At 38.6% G+C, this 17,296-nt stretch overlaps 1 protein-coding gene across 2 annotated transcripts in view; it reads left to right on the top strand.

Annotated features, from left to right (window-relative positions):
* Nucleotides 1–17,296, top strand: part of MAML2 (mastermind like transcriptional coactivator 2) — a 395,803-nt gene that overhangs the window by 362,749 nt on the left and 15,758 nt on the right. The window contains exons 3-4 of one of the 2 annotated variants that reach the window (XM_003415594.4): nt 8,006–8,209; nt 17,102–17,213. In XM_003415594.4, coding sequence (XP_003415642.2) covers nt 8,006–8,209; nt 17,102–17,213 — 316 coding nt within the window. The remainder of the gene's footprint in view (nt 1–8,005; nt 8,210–17,101; nt 17,214–17,296) is intronic. The other variant, XM_023554736.2, reaches the window with a different exon arrangement.

Raw genomic sequence — 17,296 nt, 5'->3', positions numbered from 1 at the left:
AAAGAAAGGGCAGTCATCCCATGCCAAAATACTCTCATGGATCTCAAGTAACTTACATTACTTCATTTTTGTGGGGAAAAAAATCATTATATATCCCCCTTCCAAAATAAGTTAAGAGAAACAGAGAGCCATTTTACCCAGATGCCCAGAACAAGACAAATATTTGTTAGACTTTTTTTTTTTTTCTTAAAGAGAACAATACCTCCTGATAACTTCCTGCTTTGTGAAAGCTACTGTGTCACCGTTCAGCCCACAATACTGCTTTAACAGTAAAACAGACAGGATTTAATGAGCCTTAATATTTTGGCATACTTCAGTAAAACCAAGGATATATTTATTTGCTGGTTTAAAAAAAAAGGTTTAAGGCATGTTTAATTGGACCCCATCCTGCCTTTGCTAAAATCAGTCCTGTCTGACAGAGCCCTTACTTTCCATTAAAATAGAAGAAAGTGATTATCTCAATATTTTTATTAGCTAACATCTTTTTAAAAGATCTTTCACATTTTGACTATGATATCAAAATAAGACCCAATGGCCAGGCTTATACTGAGATTTGCAAAATTTTCTTCATACGTGCTGCTTCTTTAAATATTTATCCCTGAAATTTTAAGGAAGAGGATATTGGTGAATTGGCTTTTAGGACTGGGGTTTGTTTCCAGTTTTCAAATTTGGACACTTTTTCTAAAGGACTTCAAACTGCCTTTGAGAGAAATGCAGTCAGTCAGTAACAGAGAGGACAGATAATTTGTCCTATAAGGAAAAGAACTGTCCGTTTAAATGGGTTTGAGTGTTCCCTGAATTTTCTGGCTGGTTTTGTAGACACAGTTTGCAACCTTGTTGTGTTAGTACTTCCCATGGTGATCCATGCACAAGCCATTAAACTAGTGAAGCAGTGAAGTAACAGATACACAGTTCTATGGAATGCATTCTTTTCCCAGTTTGCCATACTTTTAGACAAGCACCCATCTTCCTATAAACGTAAATCAACCTTATACCTGCCACTTACTTGTGAGCATGTTTTGATTGCCTCCAGCTCAAAGATTTGGTCATCATATATTTGATTTACTAAACGGTCTCCTAACATCCTTGAGACCATTCTGGGAGATAAACTGCCCATTAGTTAGTCCAGTTGGAAAAGTTAAAAGTATAGGTAAGGGGCAGGATTTCCAGCAGGCTGCATGGACTTTGATCATAGCCCTGGTATAGCACTACCCACATGCCAGTGTGTGACTGACTCTTCCCTTTGGAGGTGAAAGCCTTGTTAGCAGGAACTGGGTCCAAAGCATCTTGATATCCTGAATGCCTGGCAAAATGCCTGGCATATACGTTTTGCTTAGTCAATATCTGGGTTTTTGTTTCTTTTTAATGAGTGGATGAAGGGAACCTATCACATGCAAAGATCTGTATTCGGCATTTTCTTCATTCAGCTGTTGTTACAAACAACAGCTTGATATTCCGAAGAGCATTTAGAGTAATATATCAAGAATATTTCTGTTATTTAAGCTGAAACTGAATGATCGTTTTTCAGGGATGTGATAGAAAAGATTAGCAATTTGGTTTTGGACTAGACTATGGAAAGAGATTGGATAGGTAGATGATAGACAAATAGATAGATAGAAACTTAGCAATATGTTTAAGCTAAAGAGTCTATTGTCGGTAGAGTTGAGTCCAAAATTCTTTAACATATAGAAGTTCTATAAAGAATATCCTTGACAAATGGTGATCTAGCCTTCTCTTAAATGACAGACTAGGATGGAGACTTTTAAAAGATATATACATATGAATTTATTCAGAGATCTCTACTACTGATTTCAGGTAATCTTTAAACGTTCTCAGGGAGAAAGACCAGAAATGGGATGACTAAATCCTAGGATTAGTTAAACAGAGCAATGAAAGATTGCTGAGAGGGCCAAAAGCTTTAGGGTAAGAGGATGCTCCAAGTGGGCCTTAGCACAAGCGCAGGACCACTTCTGTATAGCCCTGAGAAATGTTAACTGTAAGATCTCAAACTGTTTTTGATTGGGATGAAATTTTGGAGAAAGGGTTTATCTCGCTTAGATATGCTAATTCTGGAACTAATTAAAAATGTAGCATTTTTAGGTTCATGAGAGGTCCTTTTGTTTTCTATATCCTTAAGGCCTAGAAGAATGCATGATGAATAGTTGATGCTCAACAAATAATTGCTGAATGAAAGAATAAGAGTGTAGATGATAACTAAAGATTTAGATTGATTATTGGTAGAACTTTAATAAAAAGAATATAGACATGCATTCATTTGTCTAGTAGTCCTGTGCTTCATTGCAACAAGTGCCATACTTAAGCACTGGTTTCCTACTCTATCTCAGTGGCTTAGCTAATATTGTAAAGGAACTTTAAAATCTCAAATGCACACACACATATACTCCATACATGTGAAGTACTATAAGTGAATACATATTAAACATAAATTGATATTAAATCCCAGGAGACAGGATCAGAAACCTATTTTTGTAAGTTAGCATCAAGTACCATAGTTTTATTGATAAAAGCTGGGCCAAAAAAAAAACACACACACACAAAGTGAATTATCATTTAAGTTCATGATTTGAAACAGTCATGTAGCTATTATTTACTGCTAAATCAATCTTTTACTCCAGTTTCTATAGGAAACTGGGTTTTCAGATATATAAAAGACTATATCAGTGGAAATAGCCTAATTTTTTCTGCCTCTCTCTCTCTCTCTCTCACACACACACACACTTTCTTGTACTGTCTGAGGACGTGCCATTTTTACCACGGCCTTCACATGTTCTTGAGGAGAAAGTGAGTGTTGAGGGAGAAACAGATGCTTTCTATTAAGACAAGTCCTACATGGGCTAAGTTTAAGGCAAAGAGTGTGGCTGAATATGGAAATCAAAGCCAATGCATCGGAGCATGTTTTTCTTTCAAAATATTTTATGTACCAATGTTTTGCACAATGTCTTGGCAATGACAGCAAGTCTGTGCAAGGAGGTGTTTTGTGTTTCACAGCTAACATAAGGGCAAAAAAAAGGTGGCAGCAGCCAAATATTACTTAATTGTGAATTGAAAGAATATATATAGTGGTGTATATGGTAAGGCTCGTGGGGTAGAAGCTATGAGGTTTAAACATCTTCTAAAAAAATTCCAAAAGGGAGGCATAGTGACATTTTCTTGGCAGGCAGATCTTTTATGAAACTCGGAGGAGGGTGGTTTTCCAGAATTCTTTGGCAATTATTTTGGTGAAGTTCACCAATTCTGCCAACACTGAGCATTCTTTCCAACTCTTTTTTCTCTTTTTTTCCCTTTCTGAATACTTTTCTTAGTCCCCAGAAAATACAAATGTGCCTAGCACATAGTAGGCAGTAAAATTTGTCAGATGCATTAATGAATGAGTGGATGCTTGGGTGACTAGAATAGGCATCAGGAGGTACGGGTTTTAATTCTAAAACACTCGTAGGTATCTTACCATCTTATGGAAATCATCAGACATTTCTTTTTACTGTCTTAATTTTAGGTGAGTGTGTATGTCGTATAGGTGTATCTTATCTTCCAAGATAAACGGTAAGCCAGTGATCTGCCTACATGGGCCAAGCCCATAATGAAATGAGGGAAATGCGTGGATGATAGGGCATGACTGCAGCCAGTTAGGTCCAACCCATCTTTAAAACACCATGGGGCTAAACATACCACATCTGCAGGCCACTTGTACTTACAGCATAAGTTCCTTCATAAAGATAATCATATCTAAAACATCTCTGTAATATACATAATCATACAATAAATAAATTAAAAAAGAAAAATATTAATAACTAAAATTTATCTAGCACCCATTACATTAAGTGCCTGGCACTGTTCTAAATAGCATCCTATCTAGTTTATGTTGTTAATAAATTTCCCTTCATTTTAAAAATGAGGAAACAAAGGTGCAGGGCTTAGTAAATGTCTATTGGTTGCTCTGTTCATAAAGAAGGTCCCTGGTGGTACAAATGGTTTTGCTTATCTACTAACCTAGAGGTTGGTAGTTAGAACCCGCCCAATGGCACTGTGGAAGAAAGGCCTGGAGAGCTGCTTCTGTAAAGATTATAGCCAAGAAAACCCCATGGGGTACTATTCTGTAACACATGGGGTCTCTATGAGTTGGAATCAACTCAGTGGCAAAGAATTACTCATAAATAATTGGATGTTTAAAAATAAAAACAGCACATGAATGAACCAAGTATCAGAGCCCTGAGCTAAGCCACTAGCACCGTCAAAGACTCACATTCCAAAAGTCAATTCATTTGAGAATGACACCCTACCCATCTTCTGGCCCCTCCAGGTAGGAGAACAAGGATAATTCCCTGAGTGCATAGGCAGCAAACTGAGACTATTACACTCTGATAGTGTTGACACAGAACAGCTTTCTGCAATCTGCAAGGCCTGCCTCCTTTGCTTCACAACAAACAACAAATTAACATGTTGAAATACCTTTAACAATTATGAGCAGCTATAACATATTAGGAGCCCTGGTGGTACAGTGGTTGAAGCATTCGACTGCTAACTGAAAGGTCAGTGGTTTGAATCTACCAGCTGCTTCTTGGAAACCTATGAGTTGGAATTGACTTGATGGCAATGGGTTTGGTTTTTTTTGGTGATAAAGCATTAAGTGCTTACAATGTCCTTGTCATTGGATTATCTCCTGTAATTCTCCCAGGGACCCTAAGAAGTCGATACCAATATTACTCCATTTTACAGATAAGGAAGTTGAGGTTTATGGAAGTGAATTAATTTCTCCCAGGTCACACAGCTAGTAAGTGCCAGAACTGGGATATGAACTAAGGTAGGCCTGTCTCCAGAGCTCATGCTCTTGTCCACTGCATGGCCATGCAAAGAAGACTGAAAAGAAAAGTACAGTACATTTTTTAACCTGTTTGTCAGACTTTTTTAAAAATACAAAATCCTTTTTTCAAAAAAAAGTCTTGCACAAAACTCCAAAACGTATGTCATAGGAAAGAACAGGCATGTTTCCATTCTAGTTTGAGTGGAGAGTGGAGGGCCAACCACTGCCTCTCACCTTGAACTTCTCCAACATCACTTCTGATTGTCTTGACACTTCTCTGACTCCCCTGTCTCCCAGTCACAGATTCTGCTTCCCATCCATAGCCCTGGTGGACCCAAAGGCTCAACCTTCAATCTTCCATGTATTTCCTTCTCTATTTACCGTCCAAGAGTGCTCAGCTCACAAATCTTCCTCCATTACTATTCTGCTACTGATTGTCAAGTACTTGTCTCCAGGTCCATATTCCTAGTGGCTTATCGGACATGTCAGATGAAATTTCTTCCAGGAGCATGGTTGATTTAAGCTGAGAAAATAGACTGGGCATAGGGGTACAGATGTATTAGGGGGTGGTTCCTTTAACCTGCTCAGAGCATGTACTTCAGAGATTACTCTTTTTAATTAACTGGTGAGGAAGACTTCCTGCCCTGTCCGTACTCCCCTAACCTTGCCCCCAACACACTCTCTTCCACCTGCCTGACCTGAGGGGTGTGCTCAATAAACATCTCCTGCATGAACAGATGGATTGGCACAGGTTTTAAAGAAAACCTGTCTCCTCAAGTCTTCCTGCTACAGCTGAGAAGCAGTAAAATGTAGTGATTGAGAACTAGGGTTCTGAGGTCAAACAGACCTGGATTCAAGTTCTGCATCCACTACTTATAGCTAAGTGACCTCTCTGAGCTCATATTTCTCATCTGCGAATTTGGGATGATCATACCAGTTCTTGCTCATTATTTTTTGGGCATATTAAATGAGATAAATCATGTAAAGCACTAAGCACAGTGACTGGACTGAAATACACTCTCAGTGGATGATAATTTTTAGGATTATTTTATATCCCTCTGCTTTCCAGCTTGTAAACTCTACAGCCTAAGGGATTACTAAAGAAAGGCCAAGATCCTACCACCTCGGGCTTGGGCTGCCTATTCATTTGTTTTGTTTTGCTTTTCACAGCTCTGCAGATAACTAAAGAAAAGGAAGGGGATAAAATGTAAGACAAGTAATGGAATGCCTATTATTCCTCAAAGGAGCCCTGGTGGTGCAGTGGTTAAGTGCAGTAGTTAAGTGCTGAGATGCTAACTAAAAGGTCGGTGGTTTGAACCCCACCAGCTGCTCCACAGGAGAAATGTGGCAGTCTGCTTCTGTGAAGATTACATCCTTGGAAACTGTGTGGAGCAGTTCTGCTCTATACGTTAGGGTCACTATGAGTCGGAATCCCCTCAACAGCAGTGGATACTACTGCTTAGGCATCATAGGAGGAGGTTTGCCTTTTTATTTCTTGTAATCTCACACAGCCCAGTGGGGAATGACAGCTGGATTTTATTGCTCCCATATATCCAGTGTTTCTTAAGGTGCATTCCCTTGATCAATGAGCAGCAGAATCCCTTGGGCAGGTACCCCCACCCACAGCCTCAGAATCTCTGGGGCAGGACCAGAGCATCTGCATCATACCCTGCTGCCCAGATAATTGTCATCAAAGTGTGACAATCTTTGACTTAGTGCTTATATCACATAGTCTAAAATTCGATTCAATATTTTCTTCTATCTTTACATATAAACACTTTCTCCCTTAACTAGATGATACATTCTTCAGAGTGAGAAACATATTTTCTAGTCTTCTTATAACCTCAATAGTGTCTAGTTCAATCCTAGGCACATCATGGAAATAAGGAGATTTATTGACTGGGTTTAGCTTTCTGCCCTGCAGAATCCTGATCTGTCAATGCCTAAAGATTGGTAAAGGCTTGGGATTAGAATGAGAATTCATCAATACCCGATAATTATTCAATGTACAATGTGAGTTTTAATCAGCAGTTCCTCATTGTCAGTTGATTGATTGCTGCTTTACTGGTTAATGAACTGAGATCCCTGTCTTACTGACTGGGGACCAAATTAACAAGTCCCTAAAAAGTGGAGTTCCTTCCAAGTTTCAGAGTGTTTGTAAAACAGAAATTCCAGCCTTCATGTCACAGAAAGTTGGACAAGACCCCTTCTGTCCAAAATTCAACTTTTAAGTATATGAAATGAAACAGGATTTTTATGTTAAGCTCAGCAATGATACGTGCTAATTTTAGGGAAAAGGACAGATTCATTATTCCATAATGTGTTTCTTCCCGAGCAGTGAGAGGTTTGCTGTATGTTTTTATGGTAGTTTTTTGTTTGTTTGTTTTTTCCTGAGGTCACATAATCGCTTCCTGAAATATGGAGGTTACCTTAGGTGGATTATTCAATAAGCAAGGTAAGCATGGGCTGACTTGCACTTACTTCCTAATCTGTAGTGAATAATTTCCCATGGGTTTGTGAAAATGCTCACTACAGATTAGGAAGTAAGCACAGGTCAGCCCGTGCTTACCTTGCTCACTGTATAATCCATCCCCGTCGGGACTGTAAATTTGAAAGAGGTTGTGATTTTGTAGGAAGGTACTATGGGGTTGGGAGAGAGACAGATGCCAGCCATACCTAGAAGCAGATTCTTTGATGTGGTGAAAAGTGTGAAGTTGTTCACCACAGATGATCTGGTAAGCAAGGTAAGCACCATTCTTACCTTGCCTATTGGATAATCTGCCCTGGGAGTTTCCATCATCAGCATCTTATGGGAGCTTTTCCAATGCCCTAATGTCATTAACGGAAACTCTGGTGGGTAGTGGTTAAGAGCTAAGACTGCTAACCAAAAGGTCAGCAGTTCAAATCCACCAGGCACTCCTTGGAAACCCTATGGGACTATTCTGTCCTGTAGGGTTGCTAGGAGTTGAAATCGGGTTTTTAATGTCATTAACATGGCTGCTTTGGATGCTGTAATTTGCAGTTATTTCTTCTACATTTAAAAAGCAGTTCCCTGAGCTCCACCTTGTTAACCATGTTTGATCTTTAATAAGATGAAAAATGTTTGGAATCCAGTCTTATGATCTTTTTGCTGCATTTTTCTTCTTTTAATTCACAGTAGCTTTTCTCCCCCGTTCTCTTCTTTAGGATCAGCACTCTGTGGTAGGCCAGAACACAGGCCCCAGTCCAGGTCCCAACTCCTGCTCAAATCCAAACACTGGAAGTGGTTACATGAACTCCCAGCAATCACTGTTGAATCAGCAATTGATGGGAAAGAAACAGACTCTCCAGAGACAGATCATGGAGCAGAAACAGCAACTTCTTCTCCAGCAGCAGATGCTGGTTGATGCGGTAAAACTTTCTCCTGACATCCACTGCACATACCTGTTGGCCTAACACAGGGACTTCATTCTTTTCGATTTATATTTACTGCCCTTTCCCTGTGCCTACTTATGTGGCAGCAATAAGGGTGTCCCAGTTGTAAGAGAAGCTAATGCCATACATGTAAAGAGCTGCAGAAAAAAAAACTTGATTTACCGGCTGATGAATGGTTGGAATGTGCAGCACCTCAGCTAACTAGCCCTGCCCAGCCCAAGAATGCCTAGAACCACCAACACCATGGGAATATGAATCAGGCAAAAGAGACCAGTATTGTTCATCAGCCCTGAAGGGCAGAAACAGTGGACAGAAAGTTAATCAACTCAAATCCAAATTGACTTTAGAGATAAAAGAGCTTTAAAGACAGTTTTGAAAGCCAACGTAGAATTTCAAACTAAGATTTGGCTTCCAAAGTAAAGCATCTTAGAATGGAGGATTTTTTTTTTTTTTAAAGCAAATTGAAAATATATTCCCCATTTTCACATTTAAGCAGCCTTGAAGAAAAACAAGGTGATAGTCCCTACACACTACCCAAGCATGAACCCTGCTTCAGTATTTATCTGCTTACCCTCTGTCATTCTCAGACACACTCATACAGTAAAGAACTGATCCAAATCCACAGCCCCATCTCCAATAACTTTATTCTTTCCCTTTTTGTTATCTGGCCAAAGGAAAAAAGAAAGGGACAAAGTTAACCATCTCAGTTTAATAAGGTCAAGGTGCACAGAAGAGAGGAAAACGTAATCAGATAACATTATATTCAAGGAGCTTTATAGTCAAAGAATCAGACATACAGTGTGTGATAAGTGCTATAATTCACTTAATAAATATATATTAATTTACAATGGGGATGCAGCCATGAACAAGAACGAAAGTAAAGAAAGACTTTACTCCTAAGGAGCTTAGAGGCCACTGAGGATATCAAATGAATGTTGCTGTTGTTTGTTGGTTGCCATCAAGTCAATTCCAACTCATGGCAACTCCATGTGTGCAGAAACAGACTGGCAAACCTGTCTTCCAAGGCATCTCTGGGTGGGTTCAAACTGCCACCCTTTCAGCTAGTAGTTGAGCTCGTAACTGTTTGTACCACCCAGGGACCCCTGTTAAATAGACAATTGTAGTGAATGCGATTGAATACTATGGTGCTGGAACTACTATGTATACATAGAGCACTTAAGAAAAGCAACTAACCCAGTCTGGGGAGTGGGAGAAACAGTGGGAGCAGAGGGAGGTTGTGAGAAATGGTTTCAGACGGAAGTTATGTCTATCGAAGATCTCAAGGTGAAGTGGGAGGTGAGGGAAAAGGTGGGGGATTGTTCCAGCCAGAAAACCCAACATATTTAAAGACTCAAAGCCTATAAAGGATATTACATTTGTCAAGGCATAGAATGTGCCGAGGAATGAGGAAGTGATGGGCAAGAAGGCCAGGAATGAGAGGCCAGAAGATAGGGCTTGATAAACTAGCGTTAAAAAACCAAAACCAAAGCTGTTGCCATCGAGTCGATTCTGACTCATAGTGACCCTATTTACGTTGTCTGAAAAGCAATGGGGAGAATGTTAAGGATTTTAAACAAGGAATACTAGGTTCAGGTTTGCATTATAATGAAGGTATAAACAGAGCAATGGAGGGGAAGATTAAATGCAGCCTAGAGAGATTGAGGATAGTCTCCCAGAAGAAGTAAAATTTGACTTTGACTTCAAAGGGCTGTAGGATTCTGATGGGTAGAGTAGGTGAGTCTACCATTCCAAGTGGAGAGTGGACCAGAAGCAAAAAGGTACAGTCTGGATGTATGTGTTGGTTAGTTTAAGATTGTATTATGAAATATTTAATGCATCAAGTATAAATAATAATATAGCAATTATGTATGTTTTTTAAGGAATGATGATTGAAATAAGTTTGGAATCCAGAGCATGTGAGAAGGAATAGTGAGATATAAGTTTATTTGATCTTGAATAAGGAATGGTGAGAAGTAAATTTACAGATGACCTTAAGTACACCTTGAAGTATAAGATGTAGGGGAGCCACTGACTGGGATGCCAAGTGACACAATGGGTTTTTTCCTACAAATCATCATTTTAAAAATTCCAGTCCTTTACCCTCCACCATTTTTTGAGCCTTATAAATCAAATGGCTTAGAAAGAAGGGTAGCAGAAGAAAAAAACACACAATCTAAGAATGACTTGCTGGATACACTTTCATTACGCCCATCAATATTACTACTTTGATAACATGCAGAGGTTGAGTTTCTGTACTTTCAGCTATGAAATTAAAAGGCAAGAGATGGTAGCAGACACATCCCATGAGTGTCCTGGCCTGGCATTGGCCTCACTTCTACTGAGCTCCAGCTGAGTCACCACTGGGACAGGTCCAAAGGGCAGTGGCATAGGCTGTAGAGATGAATAAGGATGAGGCTGCCGTTTTAGTGACTTTTATAAACCTTTCATATTTCTCTTCGTTTGGACACCATTGAGGGTACCTGTACTTTTTAGCATATCTGGGAAGAAACAGTCTTTGATACCACTTTAAATTAGCATATGCTTTGTAGTCATTTGCAGTCAGTTGGCAAGGCCAGATAGAGGCTAAGTTGAGACATTTTCTCATGAAAATGTGTTGTCCTTGCTTTCTGTTATTCTCCCACCAATAAAAGGCACAGGGGAAAGATGAGTAGTACTTAATTATAATAGGCATCATAATTACCAACATGCATTGTGCACCTACTATGTGCCAGGCACCATGCTGAGTTTTTATGGGAAAAAAGTATTAATCTTTATAATAGGACTATAAGGGAGGTCCTAAATTATCCACATAAAACAGGGCAGATGTGTAGCATAGTAGAGTATTTCTCCATTAGGTTTCCAGGTCCAAAAGATTGGGTTATCATGAGACATTAATTGATAAATTAAATTTCATGTTGCAGAGAAGTAATCGCAGAAATGGTCTGTGAGTTTACACTTGGGTAGAATGGGAATATTATTCTCTTGCAAAATGTAGCTATCTCTATTCAGTATTGGATGGACTCTTCAGGACCAAGTGACAACATGGCAGTTCTATGTTATGTCCATATGCAAGGTCATTAAATTTAGTAACTGTGAACAAGTAGTCTAAGAAACTTAAGTTTCCAGAAATGTATATGTTAACTCTTTGAACAATCTAACTTAGCCCTCGAGAGAAGAAAATCATATAAACAATTAGATTGACTATACACAAAAATAAGTGCAGGTTTGAAATCTTGTCTAAGATAGGAAACCAAGGACTTAATTATCTCATACACACACACACACACGAATCCTGTTTTCTTCAATATAAACAACAGAAATACCTAATTACATAAGAAAGAATAATAGATAGATGCTTTTGGACCAGAGGATTTCAGAAAGTCCTATACTTGGCATGAAAATCAGAACTGTCAGGCCGGCACAACAGTTTATAACAGGAACGGTTGACCGTCACCGCATTTGGCTTAGTGGAACATCTCAAGCTGTTTCTTAAACATTTAGGGTTTGGGTAGAACCAAAAAAAGAGTTTTGCCAACCACTTTTTCCCTTAATTTGTAAACCCATGTTTAAAAGAAATGTAATCCATATGTTTCTGATTCACTTAGCTCATCAAAATTGTGTTTTATATGAATTATTTGATGTCCAAAATACTCTGTGAGTCTTTCAAGGGTTTTTTTTTTTTTTTTTTCCTTAGAAACAAGTATTTGAATTTAGTTTGTTGTTGTTTTAAGGTCTTTTTTCCCCTTTCTAGTAGACTAATTCCACTCAGAATGTTTGGAATTTGGTGGGAAAATGAGAAATATGTGGTTTAAATGGGTTCTAAGTTAGGCAGCCCACATGTGGCTTCCATCTAGTTTACTCATTTACACATTGCAAAGTTTTGTTTTCTATTTATTGATCTTCTTATAGTTATATTGTTCTCTGTCCACCTGTGCCAATTATTTTAATCTTTGAAAATGGAAATTACTTTGGAGTACATACAACATTGCAGCGAAGCAATTCTAAAAACTGCCTGATCCATACTGAGAAAGGAAGTAAAAGCAGCTTCTGATGTCCAGAACTGATCAGATACTCACAGCCAGGCCATTTTGTTCCGTGTTGGACACACACACACACACACACACACACACACACACACCCCTTATAGAATACCAGTCTCAAGCAGGGCTACTCTGAGACTAGGATAAAATGAAATAAAATAAGGCCACTTCATAATTTTGTCTAAGAACAGATACAAACAAGGTCCCTGTACAAGCTACAAAAAAGTACCAAACATTCCACCTTTCTAAATGAGCAACTGCTACTTCATTACCCAGTCCAGAGTTGACTTCACTTTCTGACAGTTTCCAAACTAGAACAAACCCCCACTTAGAGCCTCCCCAAATCACCCATCCAAAGTCCAAATGCTGTAATAGGTTCTTTCTAACACCGTCCTGATGAGACACCCATGGTCTCCCATGATGTGTGTTCTCCTTCACTGCAATGAGTAATGACTTCAGCAAGGGTGTTCTTGGTGGTCCTTAGCTGAGAGCATTGACAATATTTTTTAAAAACATCCCTTACTTCCTCTCTTAGTTCCCAAACTTACCCTTTCTGAAGATCTAAAGGCGGCTTCCTCAAAAAGGAAGAAAAGAAGGGAGCCTGGGAAATCTTTATGTTTTAAGAATGGGGCACTGAGAAGTTGAGTAGCAAGGGACACTTGGATTGTGTGGCAGGACAGAGCCTGAGTTTGTGACTTTGACAGCTGGGAGATTTGGTCTCTTTTCTACCACTGTGTGATCCTGGGCAAGTTACTTAACCCAACTCAGCTTCCATTTCCTCATCTTCTAAGTAGGAATAATAATATCTACCTTTGAGGGTTAGTTATGAAGGAAAAAAAATGAGGTAGTATGCGTATAGTTTCCAGGTCAATGCCTCATGGGTTATCTCCTAATACCTCCACCCATGTAGGATTGCCAGATTTAGCAAATAAAAATACCGGATTCCCAAGTGTCCTGTATTTTACCTGATAATCCTAATCCTATGCCTTCCACGCTCCTTGAAACCACAATTACATATAAGTACCAAAGTCCTGGGTGGTGGGAATAATTAAGCACTTGGATGCTATCCTAGGCTGTGGTTGGAGTCTAAACACAGGCACCCTAAAAGACAGACCTGGTGATCTACTTCTGAAAACCACTCATTGAAAACCCTGTGGAGCACAGTTCTGCTCTGATACACATGGGGTTGCCATGAGTCAGAGTCGACACTGTGGCAACTGGTTTTTACCAAAGCACATAAGGTGAACTATAATGTAAAACTAGAAACACTGTCTCAAAAATCAGCAACAAGGCAAGAAAGAAAGAAAGAAAGGGCATCCAAATTGTTGAGGAAGAACTAAAACTCTCTCTGTTTGCATATGACATGATCCTATACATAGAAAATCCCAGAGACTCCACAAAAAAGTTACTGCAACTCATAGAAGGTTTCGGCAATATGGCAGGGTACAAGATCAACATACAAAATTTAGCTGGATTACTCTACACTAACGAGTAACAAAGAGAGCTCCAAATAAGGAATTCAGGAAAACAATACCATTTATAATAGCCCCCAAATAAAAGATTTATACAAAGAAAACTACAAAACACTACTGCAAGAAACCAAAAGAGACTTACATAAATGGAAAATCATAGCATGCTCATGAATAGGACAACTTAACATTGTGAAAATGTCAATACTACCCAAACCGATCTATAGATACAATGCAATCTTGATCTAAATTCCAATAACATTGTTTAATGAAATGAGAAAAACTAATCTTCAACTTTGTATGGAAAGGAAAAAGGCCCCAGATAGCTAAAGCATTATTGAAGAGGAACAAAGAAGGCCTTACACTTTCCCATCTCAGAATCTACTATATAGCCATAGTAGTCGAAACAGCCTGGTACCAGTACAACGACAGACACATAGAACAATGGAACAGAATTGAGAACCCAGAAGTAAATCCAACCAGCTATGGACAGCTGATCTTTGACAAAGGGTGAAAGTCTATTAAACAGGGAAGAGATAGTCTTTTTAACAAATGGTGCTGGCAAAACTGGATATCTATTTGCAGAAAAATGAAGCAGGATCTATACATCACACCATACATAAAAACTAACTCAAAATGGATCAAAGACCTAAATGTTAAACCTAAAACTATAAGGTTCATGGAAAAAAAACAAATAGGGACAAAGCTAGAGACCCTAATTTATGGTATAAAGAGGCTATCAAACATAACTAATAATTCATGGACAGCAGAAGATAAACTAGATAATTGGGACCTCCTAAAAATTAAATATTTATGCTCATCAGAAGACTTCAAGGAAAGAGTGAAAAAGAACCTACAGACTTGGAAAAAAAAATTGGCAATGACATTATCTGACACAGGTCTAATCTCTGAAATTTGTAAAAGACTTCATCACCTCAACAACAATAAGACAAACAACCCAATTAAGAAAATGGGAAAGGACATGAACAGACACTTGACCAAAGAAGACATTCAGAAGGATAACAAACACATGAAGAGATGCTTGTGATCATTAAGCCATTAAAAAAAACCCGCTGCCATCGAATTAGATAGGTGCAAATCAAAACTATGGTGAGATACCATCTCACCCGGGTAATCATGACACTGATCAAAAAAACAGAGAACAATAAATGCTGGAGAGGTTATGGGGAGATGGGAACTCTTATACACTGCTGGCGGGATTGTAAAATGGTACAACCGCGGTGAAAATGGTATGGAGCTTCATTAAAAAGCTAGAAATAGAAATGTCATATGATCCAGCAATCCCACTCCTAGGAATATATCCTAGAGAAATAAGAGCTGTGACATGAATAGACGTATACACACCTATGTTCACTGTGGCATTATTCACAGTAGCAAAGAGATGGAAACTACCTAAGTGTCCATCAACAAATGAATGGATAAACAAATTATAGTACATAAATACAATGGAATACTATGCAATGATAAAGAATAATGATGAGTCCGCAAAACATCTCACAACATGAATGAATCTGGAGGACATTATGCTGAGTGAAATAAGTCAATCACAAAAGGACAAATACTGTATGAGGCCACTGTTATGAAAAGTTAAGAACACATTTACACACAAAAAGAAACATTCTTTGATGATTACCAGGGATAGAGGGGGATGGAGGGAGGGAGAATCACTAACTAAATAGTAAAGACGTGTTAATTCTGGTGTAGGAAAAAGTAATACACAACATGGGGGAAGTCAGCACAAAGTGACCAAGGCAAAGGAAGACACTGAGAAGTACGAAAGAATAAAGGACTACTTTTTTTTTTATGATAAATACTATAACATATACAATCCTGCAACAACAGTAATAAAAAACAATAATTTGTGAGTAGGAACATAGATCAAAATGTATGCTAAATAGATACAGGGGGTAGTATGGGAGTATACCTGTGTGCATATATATGTATAAAATCAAACGTGTTGCCGTTGAGTGGATTCTGACTCACAGCAACCCTGTAGGACAGAGTAGAACTGTCTCACAGGGTTTCCAAGGTGCAGCTGGTGGATTTGAGCCGCTGACCTTTTGGTTAGCAGCTGAGCTTTTAACCACTGCACCACCAGGGCTCTCCATGTATGTATACTTATGGATATTTCTACATACATACATTTTGTGTGGGCTGCATTTATATTCATCTACATAACAGAGCACATAGGCGACACAGTTATGGAAACTTCTTAGACATAACCAAACACCTAGCAGGACTGAGTTACTGGGCTTGAGGGCTAAGGACCATAGTGTCAGGGGACATATAGGTCAATTGGCATAACATAGTTCATAAGATAATGTTCTACATCTTAGACTGGTGAGTAGTGTTTTGGGTCTTAAAAGCTTGTGAGTGGCCATCTAAGGTACAATTATTGGTCTCTTCCCATGTGGAGCAAAGGAGAGTGAAGAAAATCAAAGATTCAAGGAAGCAATTAGTCCATAGGACTAATGGCCCACATGAACCACAGCATCCTCTAGCCTGAGACCAAAAGAACTAGATGGTACCCAGCTACTACTATCGACCTCTCTGACCAGGAGGAACACAATAGAAGGTCCTGGTTAAAAAAAAAAGAAAAGGGAGAAAAATATAGAACAAATATCAAATTCATAAAAAAGATGAGTCTCGCTGGTCTGATAGAAACTGGAGGAACCCCCAAGACTATTGTAGTAAGACACCCTTCCAGCTTGGAACTAAAGCCACTCCCAGAGGTCATCTTTCAGTCAAATAACAGACTGGCCTATAAAATTTACAATAACACCTGAGAACTGTCAACTATATGAGACACAAGGGCAACATTTGCCCGAAAGCAAAGATGAGAAGGCCAAGGAGCAGAAGGAAAATGGGACAAATGGAAACAGGGAACCCAGGGTGGAAATGGGGAGACTGCTGACATATTGCAGGGATTGCAACCAATGTCATGGAAAAATTTGTGTATGAATTATTAAATAGGAAACTAATTTGCTGTGTTAACTTTCACCCAAAACACAATAAAATATTCCAAAAAAATCACAGAAATCTAGTTCTCGTTAAAACTGTAATTGCAAAAAAAAAAAAAAAAAAAAGGAAATGAGACTAGTTACTAGAACCAAAAGACATGTTGAATGTTAAGGAGAAGTAGAAACTACACTTCCACGTAGGAAGTTTATTGAAATTGAAAAAATTTGTCTCTCAATTAAGACTGCTAAATAAGGTCCATGATTTGCAAACCATGATTGTTCTTATATTCTTACTTTTTTTGAGTAACAGTCCATAAATTTTTACAAGTGCGAATGTAACAATCTACAATTTATTATATTTTCATTTCTGTTTTCAAGGAGAAGATTGCTCCACAAGATCAGATAAACAGACATTTGACAAGGCCACCTCCGGATTATAAAGACCAAAGAAGAAATGTGGGCAATATGCAGCCAACTGCTCAGTATTCTGGTAAGTGTTCTTAAAAATTAAAATCATAACTGTGAAAATAAGAAAACTGTTCAATTTTAATATTTCCTCCTTTCCCTGTCTCA

Source organism: Loxodonta africana, chromosome 7 (genome assembly GCF_030014295.1).
Source record: "Loxodonta africana isolate mLoxAfr1 chromosome 7, mLoxAfr1.hap2, whole genome shotgun sequence".
In the NCBI taxonomy this organism is placed as follows: Eukaryota; Metazoa; Chordata; class Mammalia; order Proboscidea; family Elephantidae; genus Loxodonta; species Loxodonta africana.
Note: the sequence above shows the minus strand (reverse complement) of the source record. Positions and strands in the feature narration are given on the sequence as shown.